This window comes from Monodelphis domestica, chromosome 1 (genome assembly GCF_027887165.1).
Source record: "Monodelphis domestica isolate mMonDom1 chromosome 1, mMonDom1.pri, whole genome shotgun sequence".
Lineage (NCBI taxonomy): Eukaryota > Metazoa > Chordata > Mammalia > Didelphimorphia > Didelphidae > Monodelphis > Monodelphis domestica.
Genome location: NC_077227.1, coordinates 11639946 through 11652087, shown reverse-complemented (window position 1 = coordinate 11652087; position 12142 = coordinate 11639946). Strand labels below are relative to the sequence as shown.

Below are 12142 nucleotides of genomic sequence, written 5' to 3'. Positions count from 1 at the left end.
CTTGCACGCGCCCATTGCTGCACATCTCCCCTACAAGGACCATCGAGCTTTGGCCTTTGTATATCCCGAGCACAGAGGACAGCCAGACAGCAAGTAGGAAGTGCCTCCTGCGGTCGGGGACTGTGCTGCGTGCCCGGCTACCAGGGGAAGCACCCACAAGCAGCCCCGACGCGGCACAAACGCTTCAGGAATTCTTGTTCCTGGTCAACCATTTTTTTCTGTCCGGGAACTTCCGGAGGTCACTCGGCCGTTTCATGTGGAGATAAAGCCGTGGCTGTCCCGAGGACGCATGAGACAGAGCGGAGGTTTAACTGCTGATAGTAACCCCTGATCATGCCGAGGGCCTGGAGTCGTGGGGGAGAGAGCTCTCCGCAACGTTGGGTGGAAGGCGGGAGCCACGGAGGGTCCGTGCAGATTCAGATCCTGACCAGAGCTCCAAGAGGCCTTCTAGAGCAGCCCGTTGGACCCCCTCATTTCACCGAGGAGGAACGCGGGGCTTCCCCACGGCCGACTCCAGGCCCTCAGTCCTCCTCCTGAGCCTTCCTGCCGCCCCATCTTTTCCTTGGAAAGATGGTGCTCTCTGGTTCCCACTTCGGCTTTCTTGAGCCCTGGAGGTGGGGAGCCTGCGCGGATTCCCCCTCATTCTGTGTCTTTTCCCTTCCACAATGGCTCCCCCTTTCTGATAAATGAAGATGGCAGATCCATGGCCAGATTCAGGATTCTGATCATGCCAAGTCTTGGGTGGGCACGTGGGAGTTGTGGCAGCCGCGGGCTGGCTCTTGGGCTGGCGCCCAGGTCTCGGGGTCCCATTATTGACCCGAATCAGACCGAGGAGCCTCTCAGCTGCTCCCCTGCGCTGCCCCCGGCCCCCCCGGCTCAGGCAGAAAGACAGTTCCTGCTTCCCACAGAGACGCCGGCCGGCCCTGCCTGGAGAAAGCCCACATGTTTGGACCGTGAGTCAAGGCTGACTGCCCACAAGACTGGAACTATTTTTACCTGGGGAAGATCTGTGTAATAGGGAGCGAGGCGAGGCCTCCGGGCTGAAAAGGATCCCTTTGCAGACTTTGGGTCCGAGTGGAAAAGCCCGTCGTGGAAGCTGCTTGGAGAACCAGGGGAGGTGGAGGGGGTGGGCAAGGCAGAGGCACCAGCTGCCCGAGTGGAGGCTCCAGGACGACGAGGGGACACGACCCACTTACGGCGAGAGGGCTGAGCCTTTGGGGCTCCCCTTTGCACCCCTTGGAGGAGATTTTTAAAAACGTGGCAGGCGGGAGGCTTGTCTCGGGTGGGAGCACAGCGGGCATCAGCGGGCATCAGCGGGCATCAGCGGGCACCAGGGAGATGGCTCAGGCGTCCCTCCTCCTCCTCAGCTTCCCGGATTCCCCGTCCCACCCTCCAGCGGCTGCCGGCGTCCCCCTCCCTAATGGCCTTGCAGTGACCGATGGGCGTCTGTCGGGCCGCCTTCCTCGCCCCACTCCCCGGGAGGATGGGCACTCCCAGAGACCCGGCATCCCCAGCTCGGCTTTGCAGATGGTGGGCTGATCCCACTGGAGCGCTGCCCTCGCTCACCGCAGGTCTGAGGACTTGACGACATTCCATTGCGGGGTGGCCCAGGACAGCAGGCAGGAGACCAACGGAGAGGAGGGAGGTGGGGAAGCCCTGCAGCACCCTGGGGTGGGGGGCTGGACCTCGGGGCTCACTCCCTCGAGGGGGGGCCACGAGAGGATGTCCTGGGATGTCGTCAGCGTTAGGCATCTCCAGCGGTGCCGAAGGGCAACTCCTCGTCGCTTTAGAGGCTCTGTGCGGGGGTCACTGTCCTGGGGGTCCGATAGCCAGGAGGGGCAAGAAGCCAGCCATGGCCCAGGCCCTTCTGAGCCACCGCCCCAGCTGTGTGCACACGGGAGGGCCAGAGGACTTCGCGGACGTCAGAGCCCACCGCTCGGGGGTGCTGCAGCCGCTACACGACCTTTTCCTCCCCACAAGCCCTGGGCTCGGGAAGTCGGCCTCAGCTTACAAACGAGGGCTGAGATGGTCAGTGGTGTGGCTCCCTGGAGAGCAAGGGGCGCTCCTTGGGGCTCCCAAGCCAGAGCCCTCCCTGCGTGTGCCTGACCCGCCGAGTACCGTCGTGGGCAGGCCGTGTGGCCGTGAAATTGCCCACGTAGTCTGCGGCTGGGGGATCCGGGCTAATTTATTCAGCCCTTCTTGGGGCCTCTGTTTTCTCTGACATGAGGAAGGGGGGGCCACGTGCTCCCCGGGGTCCCCTCTGGCTTTAAATCTACAGCCCCCTGGTCCACTAGGATTCTGGGGTCCTCTACGCAGTTTTCTCCCATGCCGCCATGTTTTTAGCTTGATCTTTGCCTCGGAGAGCCACTCTCCTCCTTCCAGAAACTAGCCTGTCCAGGAAAGGCTGCAAGGAGTTGGTTTCCAACAAAACTCATTGACTGTGCTAATGGGGTGCGCTGGGAGTGGAGCCGCGAGGGCTGGGGGTGCACCCCACCCCTTACCGGCAGGGGCTCCACGGCTTAAAACAGGGTCTGGGTCCGAGAGTCACCAGGAGTTTCCTAAGCCTAGATCTCCAGAGCTCGGACCCGGACTCACCCCTACCGTTCCCCACAGCAGGGATGGTGCGGGCCAGACCAAAGTGAACCCCCCACAATGGCGCACCTCACTGGGCTTCCCCAGGCTCTGCCAGCAGGATGGGCGCCCACGCGTGTCCCCCACCGTGAAGAGGCCTCCAGGCTGAGCCCCCGATGGAGAGGCTCCTCCTCCGTCACCCCCAGACCTGCCTCGCTGTCTTCCTGAGTCCCTCACTAAAGACCGGCCACCGGAGAGGGATCCCACGTTAGCCTGGCCCGACCTGCTCCCCTGGGGCTCGTCCCCAGCTTTGGGCCATCACGTGGCCTTTCACGACGAGTATCTCACACAGATCATCTGGAAACGTCTTTATCTGGTCTCTGCCAGCTTCCTGCCCGCGAGGCGGCATCCTCGTGCCCATTTCCTGCCGCTGCCTTGAGGGCCAGATCCAGGCTGAGGGCTGGGGCTGAGCCTGGGCTGAATCCCAGAGTCCGGCCAGGGCTGGGCTGGACCTTAGCTTTGCCCACTTTGTTTTCATTCTAAACGTTTTGCGGGCGCCATTTTTCCTTTCTTTACGTGTCCTCCACTTTGGGATGAGGATCTTCCCCTCCACGCCGGGACGGCCCTTGGGACAAGGAAGCGTCTCTTCAATGGTCAGAAGCCCCAATGGCCCTGTCTGACTGGGCGGGAGTCTACACTGCAGACATGGCAGCAAAGGGGGCCTCTCCCCCACTTTTGCCCATGACAGACCAGCCCCACCTAGAGAGTTTGGGGTTCCAAGCACACACCCCGCTGGCATGTGTTCGAGGTTCTGCCCACTTCAGGCTGCGTCCATTCCTCCGAGGCTCCCCCAGCTTCCCGGATCTCCCCCTCGTCGTCCCCGCACGGCGATGCGCCGGAGCAGCCTTCCTGGTTCTAGTTCCCACCGGGGGCTTTGGTGTCCCCGAGCGCCCAGTCTGGGCCGAGGGACGGCACCCGCATCACAGAGCGGAGGAAGACACGAAGCAGGAGGGACGCTTTGAAAGCACCCAACAATGGAGGGGAGCTTCCTCCTGGAAAGGGGAGCGCCAAGAACCTGCAGCCTCTCAGCCTGGATCGGCATTCGACACCCCGATGCTGGGATGGGCACCCCACGGAGGCGCCCTGTCTATGGGATGTGACTTCTTGGTCCTGGGTTCCACTCTGGCCTCAGACGCTTCCCAGCTGGGTGACCCTGGGCAAGTCACTTGGCCCTGCTTGGCTCTGCTCCCTCATCTGGAAAAGAAGCCGGAGAAGGAAATGGCCAACCTCTGCGTGTCTGCCAAGAAAGCCCCCGCCGGGGAAGCCGGGGCTTCGGTGAGAGGCGGGAAGGTCCTCCTCCGACCCTCCACAGGGCGTCCCGGATTATCGGGGGCGAGAAGGGCCGTCCCGCTCCTGGGCCTTCGTTCCCTCGTCTGGAAAGAGAACAGGTTGGACCGGATGGACTGGAAGGTCCCGGCAAGCTCTGAGTCTGGGATGCCGTGAAATCACCGGCTCAGCACGTTGCCCCAAACCCGGAGCCGAGACGCAGCGCCCCGAGGGACTGTGGAGACGCCCCAGGCTGAGGCCCGGCCGGCAGCTGGGGTCTGAGCTGGGCCTCGAGCCGTGTCTCTGGGACGAGTTCAGGACGGCCTCTGCCTGGGCTCGGACCCCGGTGGCTGCAGATCCTCTGCCTTAGGGGGCAGCACACGGGCCCCATCTGGGATGGCTGGAAGACGGCGGTCCTCAGAGGGAGCCCAGCTCTGGAGACTGCCTGAGCCCACCATGGCCTGGGGCGGCCCGGCTCCCCGGCTCCCTAGTCTCTGGGGCTCCCTAGTCTCCGGGGCTCCCTAGTGTCCAGGGCTCCCTAGTGTCCGGGGCTCCCTAGTGTCCGGGGCTCCCTAGTGTCCGGGGCTCCCTAGTGTCCGGGGCTCCCTAGTCTCTGGGGCTCCCTAGTCTCTGGGGCTCCCTAGTCTTCGGGGCTCCCTATTCTCTGGGGCTCCCTAGTCTCTGGGGCTCCCTAGTCTTCAGGGCTCCCTAGTCTCTGGGGCTCCCTAGTGTCCGGGGCTCCCTAGTCTCCGGGGCTCCCTAGTCTTCAGGGCTCCCTAGTCTCCAGGGCTCCCTAGTCTCTGGGGCTCCCTAGTCTCCGGGGCTCCCTAGTCTTCGGGGCTCCCTAGTCTCCGGGGCTCCCTAGTCTCTGGGGCTCCCTAGTCTCCGGGGCTCCCTAGTCTCTGGGGCTCCCTAGTCTCTGGGGCTCCCTAGTCTCCCAGGCTCCCTAGTCTCTGGGGCTCCCTAGTCTTCAGGGCTCCCTAATCTTCAGGGCTCCCTAGTCTCCCAGGCCAGTGCACAGAATCTCAGAGGGGGACACCGGAGCAGCGCCAGGCCTGGTGGAATCCCAGACTGCTTCAGGCCTCCTGAGCAGAGCTGGAGGCAGCTGGGGGGGCTACTGTGGATGGAGCTCGGGGCTCGGAACCAGGAAGCCCCTCATTCAAGTTCTGTCCCTTCTCCACTGACAGACACAAAGACCTATTACAGTGTTATTTGAGCAGGCCTAGAAACAGGAGGTCTTGGGTTCAAATTTAACCTCAGACACATCTTAGTTGTGTGACCCTGGACAAGTCACTTGGCCCCATTGTCTGTGTGACCTTGGGACAGTCACTTACGTTTTGATGGTTTTCTTATCTCTGAAATGAGGAGGTTCAACCCAATGGCCACCAGAGTCCCCGCTCTCTTCTGAACTCTATTATCCTGTGATCTGTCATTTTGGGCTCCCTGAATCTGAACCCCAGCTCTTCCCCTTGCGCCCTTCTACCCTACCTCCTCTCCTAGAATCAGGGTGGACTCCAAGGCAGAAGAGCACTAAGGGCTAGGCACTGGGGGTTAATGACTAGCCCAGGCTCAGGCCAGGAAGTATCTCACCTCTGGTCAGATTTGAACCCAGGACCACCAGTCTCTAGGCTTGGCCGTCCAATAAGCCACCTCGCCGCTCCCCTGTGTGTTTAAACAAATAAAGAACGTGTTGTTGCTCGAATGGAGCAGCGATGGAGCCCCTCTAGGCAGATTCGCAAAGATCCCCCCTTCTTGTGGGAGTCCGTCTTCTCCAGCCTTTCCTTTCTGGCGGGCTGGGGAAGCGGAGCAGCCACCTGAAGAGTGAGCCTGCCTCACTCTTGTCCATCCCGGGGGTCTCTGAGGGCTCCCGAGTCCTGTTCTTCTGCCCTCTCTTTCTGGCGGTGGTTTTGAACTCAGCTCTTAGGCCTTCCTGCTACGTTTCCCAAAAGTCACAAAGGGTCGCCAAGACTTGGACTCCTCCATGACACGCTACTGGACCTTGGAGGTCATCTCCTCTCCTCTCCCCATTTGACAGATGAAGAAACTGAGGCCTAGAGAAGGAAAGGAAGTGATTTAGGGGCTGATGAATGGCTCAGCCCGGATTAGAATTGCCATTTGGACTGTGGCCTGTGCCTTGGGCAGGGGCAGGAAGGTGGAGGGATTCTTGCCTGAAAGAGAAGATTTTGTAAGGAAAAACGGCTCCTTCCAGCTGCATGGGGTGAGGCGAGCCCAGCCTTGTTCTGGGAGGAGGAGAGCCCAGCCAACTCTCCCCTTGTCCCCACTCTGATTGTTTACTCAGGCAGGACCCAAAGCCAGATTAGGACATATTTTCAGAGAAACACCCTTGTGATCCAGACTGACCCCAGCTCAATGTTGTTTCAACACATTTTCAGCCAGTCAGGCCAGAAGCATTTGTGGAACACCCACCAAGGACAAAACACCGTCCTGGGCACAGTGTGGGGACTGCAAAGACTCCCTCCCTTTCCTTATGCCGCTCATCCCAGCTGGCCCAGGACAGCTGCTGTTTCAGTCCTACCCAAGCTAATGTCCCTGAGAGCGCCTTCTTGTCCTTCCCTGTCCCTGGCACAGGAGCTTGTAGTAAAATATTCTGCATGGAATTGAAGACCTGGGCTTGGCTCTCAAGGATGTTACAGGACATTTAGAAATCGGGGAAGGAGCTGGGATCATTAGAGTAGAGCTGGAAGTTGCCTCAGAGGCTAGATGTCCAACCTCTCATTTTAGAGATGAGCCTCAGGTGACCCAGCAGGGATTTAGGTGTGCTGACTCCTCTCTGCTGTAAGACTCACCAAATGGGAAATTCCCTCCAGCAGGCCCCATTGTAACCCATCTATGACCTGGTAGATGGAGATTGGCCTGGTATAGCCTTTGGCAGGGGGGACACATGGAGCAGGGATGTGGAGTTCCCATTCCTAGGACTTTGTGTGCTTTGTAGCATTTAGAGGATGCATTTCCCTTTAAGAGGCAGCCTTTTGGGTGTGGTGAATTCCCCTTTTGTGAGCTTGAGTCACTTTTCTTTCCAGGGCTTATCTCTACTAGGTTTGGGGATCAGTTTGCATTTATATTTTTAATCTCTCTGCTTGTGGAAACTTGTGCTTTCTTAGGGAACTTTTGTCAATGGTGTGTGTGTTTGTGTGCGTGTGTGTCCAGACCTTTCCCTGTGGCTGCACCAATCACAAAAATAAGATTTATCAGCTGCCACCTTTTCTTTGATGTCAAAGTGGAAACAAAATAACTGAATAGTGAGGAAAGAACAGTGACCCATTGGGGCAGGAAGAAGAAACCAGTGACCCAACAAGTTGGGCTGCAGAAGCTTCTTCTCCTGACTCTGCCCTCTCCCAAATGAAAGGAACTCATCTACCCGCTTGGTGGGGAGGTGAGCTTTGAGCTAGTCTTTCTTTAATAGGTAAGTGGGGAGGAAATGTTTAGCTTCCTCTGGCCACTCTCCAGGCTCAATGATGCTCATTCATCAGTTGTCAGGCTGGGGAAAGAGGAGCTTTGGCTTCTCAGTGTTTGACACCATTGTTTCTCCCTTGGATCCCAAGGGGGTGGGAGGGGAACTGGTACCTAGAGGTTTGGCACCTCTCTTGACCTCCCTCCTCTCCTCTGGTGGGTGACAGGAAGAACTCGTTGGCTTCTGTTCTCTCTCACCCAGAAATCCTTCCAAAAAAAACAGTCCTAGAAATCCTTGTTCAAACCCATCACCAGCTGGTGAACTCGGGGATGGCACTGCTGAGTCTCCTGCCTCCATGACCTGAGGGCCGGTGGCCTGTTCCTGGGGACAGAAATGTTGTAGCTCCCTGCAAAAGCCATCAGGATATGCTGGAAATCTGTAACGATACCATGTTATCCTGGAGAACAAAGCCCATTAACCGACGTGGCACTATACAGAGTATCACTTGATGGGATGATTCAGCTACTCAGTATCCCAGCTGCCTCGGAGGATGGGCATTTCCAGGAGACTTGATCAGCCAGGTGTCTGGGGCAAGAAGCAGAGACAGGAGCACAGTGAAAAGGATGAGCAAAGGAGTTCAGGGCTAACCAAGAGAGGCTGCCTGCTACAAACAATAGATACTCCAACATAATACATGTAACGGCAGAATAGTAACATGGGAGCTACAGCACTCGGGCCGACTCGGAGCTAGAAGGAATTTTAGAGGATTGGCCCTAGTCCAACCCCTCCCCCTCCTTTTTTTAACTGTTACTTTTGGTCTTCGTATCAGTTCTAAGGCAGAAGACTGAGGAGGGCTAGGCAGTGCGTAAGTGACTCACCCAGGGGCACACAAGTAGTTCTTATTAGTGGCGCGTTGCCAGGGATGGCTTGTGTTCAAGGAGAGTCATGGTGGACGTCATTGAGAAGGGGGCTTCCTTCTAAGCACCCCTGGGGCCTTCCTAGTCATCGTCTTCCCTTGTCCCTCTGTGTGGGCTCTGGAGCCTGGCACCTCCCCAGCCAGGAGTATTTGTTTCTGCCAGAATCCTCGCCGAGCTCTGGGCACTGGGCGAAAGGCACAAAGGAGGAAGCCTTCCCCACTTGCCCTGAGCTTCCATCCCAATGGAGGAGAAACAGGGATGTGTGGATACTTCTGTAGGCAGACACAATCCTGCACACATGTGGAGCTGAAGAATCCAGATGTAAACAAAGTCCTTAAACTGGAGGCAGAGTGCGGGGGGGGGGGGGGGGGGGGGACGAAGAGGGATGGCAGTTGGAGGGATCTGGGAAGGCTTCTTGTAAGAGGTGTGGGAGCTGGGTCTAGGGGAAGAGAGGAATTCTGGGAAGCAGATGTGAGGTGACATGGGACACCTAAGGCAAAGGGATGGAGGCTGGAGACCAAGCATCACACGTGAGGAACAGAGGCAAGGCTGTCTGGGAGTCAGCTGCCTTGAGATGATAGTTAAAGCCGGGGAGCTGATGAAGTGACCCAGTGAGTGTGACCCAGCCTGGGGGAATCCACCGTTGTGGGTGCTCTTGTTCAATGAAACTGGTCTATTGGAATTGGGGAGGAAGCGAATCTAGGAAATGTGGGACCAGAAAAGGAGGGGTTCGGGGCAAGCAGTGAAGTGGATGGATGGTCAGATGGATAGCACATGCCTTAAACATCATGTGTGTGTGTGTGTGTGTGGGAAGCCGGGTGGCTCAGTGGATTGAGAGACAGGAGATCCTGGGTTCAAATCTAACCTCGGACACTTCCCAGCTGTGTGACCCTGGCCAAGTCACTTAACCCCTATTGCCTAACTTCACTGCTCTTCTGCCTTGGAACAATACCCGGAATTGATTCTAAGATGGAAGGTGAGGGTTTAAAGAGAAGAATCACAAGGAGGCTCTAGGGACTAGGAGAGCCTGCTGGGAGGATTTAAGGCAGGCGCTGGCCAGCACTGGCCCTAAGGGCAGGGGTCGGGGAGAGCTCCGGAGAGGGACGGATTCTAGAAGCCCTTCCCCCAGCGTAACTGGGAGTGGGCGCTGCTGGCTGGGGAGGGAGGTCCGACGTCCGAGAGAGCATCCGAGAGCAGCCACCAGGCGAGGAGGAGCCACCCGCAGCTGAGATTTATTTTATGGCTTCCTTTTCCTTCGATTGCCCAATTGCCTTGGGAGCCCCGTGCAAACATCCGGGGCTCAGAGTCCGGGCAAACTTCTTACGCAGCCTCCGCTAATACTTTGGAGTGAGGGAGAGCGCGCGCTGTTTGTATGGCTCCGAGCAGAAACCCCGGCAGAGGCGCGGGCAGTGCTTGGCCTGGGCTGGGGCCGCAGCGCTCCTTCTGCTCTTTCTCCAATAGACAGACCTGGAAGTCCTTCCAGTCCTCCTTTTTGTTATTTCGCAAAGTCCCCAGTGCTTGTGGCCGGCTCCTCCCAGCTGCGGGCTTGTTTCCAGTTCTGCTTTGGGCATTGCGTAGAACGCAGCTGGAAAGAGCTTCCGACAAGCCGTTCTTCTGGGTGCGTGTGTGTCCCCCCCCCCCCCCCCGCCGTCCCCGCCCCCGTTTCTGTCTGTTTCTCTCCATCTCCCTCTCCTCTCCCTCCCTCATCCTCTCTGTCTCTCTCTCTGTCTCTCTCTTTCCCTCTCCCTCCCTCTCTCTGTCACTCTCTTTCTCCCTGCCCCCCCCTCCCTCCCCTGCCACACTAATGACTTCCTTTGGGGCTCCCGGCTGATGGCCCAGTTCCTGGCTCCTGAGGCAGAGGGCATTTTCTTCCTCTTGGTGCCTACCTACTTGGAAGAAGCCTGCTTCAATGGGCCTCGCTGCCAAAAGCAGATGCTGACAGCCCTGTCAGCAGGGGCCCTTATCATTTCCATTTGTTTTGCCAAGCCAGTGGGCGTGAGAGAGGGAATGAGTGAGGGAGTGAGTGGGTGAGCACAGTTTGCTTTCCTGGGCATTTTGTTAATCATTAATGAGGCGGGACATTTTTTGGTGTCTTTGCTGAATGTGGGAGTTATCAGTCATTAATTACTGCCAGCGCCCATTAGATTGGATGTTGTACCCACAGAGGAAAGGCCCTGCCTAAGCACACACTGGCTCTCTTTTCTCCTTCTCTCAGTGTCATTGAGCAAGCTTTAAAGTAGTCCCACAATCCTTCATCAGCCTTTATCGGATGAGCTCTGTTGCTTCAGTAGGAAAGTTACCTCCTCCACCCCTTCCCATTGGGAAGAAGCAAACTGTTCCTTTTTCTTTTCTCTTCTCTTCTCTTCTCTTCTCTTCTCTTCTCTTCTCTTCTCTTCTCTTCTCTTCTCTTCTCTTCTCTTCTCTTCTCTTCTCTTCTCTTCTCTTCTCTTCTCTTCTCTTCTCTTCTCTTCTCTTCTCTTCTCTTCTCTTCTCTTCTCTTCTTTAACCCTTACCTTCAGTTATAGAATCATAGTACATATTGGTTCCAAGGGAGAATAGCAGTAAGGGCTAGGCAATGGGAGTTAAATGATTTGCCCAGGGTCACCCAGCTAGGAAGTGTCTGAGGTAAAATTTGAACCCAGGACCTCCCTGGGCTGGCTCTCCATCCACTGAGCCTCCCAGCTGCACCCCCCTCCCTAAGCCTTTTCTTCTTAAAATTTATTTGACCCATGAGTTCAACTGGAGTTTGTTGTGATCTCTCTCTCTCTCTCTCTCTCTCTCTCTCTCTCTCTCTCTCTGTGTCTGTGTGTGTGTCTCTCTCTCCCTCCCTCCCTCTCTCTCTCTGTCCCTCTCTCTCTCTGTCTCTCTCCCTCTCTCTCTCTCTGTCTCTCTCCCTCTCCCTCTCCCTCTCCCTCTCTCTCTCTCTCTCCCTCTCCCTCCCTCCCTCCCTCTCTCTCTCTCTCTCTCTCTCTCTCTCTCTCTCTCTCTCTCTCTCTCTCTCTCTCTCTCTCTCTCTCTCTCTCTCTCTCTTTCTGTGTCTCTGTCTGTCTGTCTGTCTCTTTCCTCACACACACCTCTGTATTCTTTCTGGGTTCTCTATTCTCTTTAGTTTTGTTTTCATTGGCAAGGAGCAGCCCTTTAAAACACATGTTGAAGCCTAGAAGGGCAAATCTTTGCCAACTTATTTCTTCCCATTGGATGGCTTTAAAGCATGCAGTTCCCTGATGAAGGGGGTTTTGGTAACATTTGAACTGGCAGATATGGTAGGATGGAGTCAGACAACTAGGATAGAGGCTCAGAGATATTCCAAAGCTATGGTAAGAGTGTAGACATAAGCTAAGAAAGGGCTGGGAATAAGGTCGTGGTTGTATGGACCTGGTTATTTGCCTGTTATTCCCTCATCAGAATAGGAGCTCCTTGAGGGCAGGCACTGTTTTGATCTTTCCTTTGTACTCCCAGACCTCTACATTAATTTGCTTCTGATGTTGTGCATCTATTCTGTTCAATTGGTTGACATTCTTATTTTTTAGCCAGAACCAAATCATGTTGATAATCACTGAAATCTACTACCATCCTTGCCACTTAAAAAAAATTATATATATATATATATATATATATATATATTTCCCTTAGCTTTTCTCTTCCAGATACATTTTGTTACATTTTTTTCTAGCTCCCTAAAATGATTCTTTGGTAGTTTGGTTGGTACAATGCTGAATAAACAAATTAATTTAGGTAATAACATCATTTAAAATATATTGGCCCAGCCCAGCCATGGACAATTAATATTTGTCTTCTTGTTTAGATCTGCCTTTTCTATGAAGAACCCTTTCTGCCTTTCCAGTCATATCCATCCCTCCCCTCAGTGTGTCCTCTGCCATCCAGTGACACTGACCTCCTTGCTGTTCACTGCATC

General features: G+C 56.0%; 1 protein-coding gene across 4 annotated transcripts in view; it reads left to right on the top strand.

Annotated features, from left to right (window-relative positions):
- Positions 1-12142, top strand: part of PAPSS2 (3'-phosphoadenosine 5'-phosphosulfate synthase 2) — a 59278-nt gene that overhangs the window by 19323 nt on the left and 27813 nt on the right. For 2 of the 4 annotated variants that reach the window (XM_056819085.1, XM_056819083.1), the window contains exon 1: positions 9413-9844. The exons of the other annotated variants lie outside the window; for them this stretch is intronic. In XM_056819085.1, the coding sequence (XP_056675063.1) occupies positions 9599-9844 (246 nt within the window). In that variant the 5' untranslated portion in view covers positions 9413-9598. Of the gene's footprint in view, positions 1-9412; positions 9845-12142 lie in introns of those variants that run through there. 4 annotated transcript variants of the gene reach the window in all.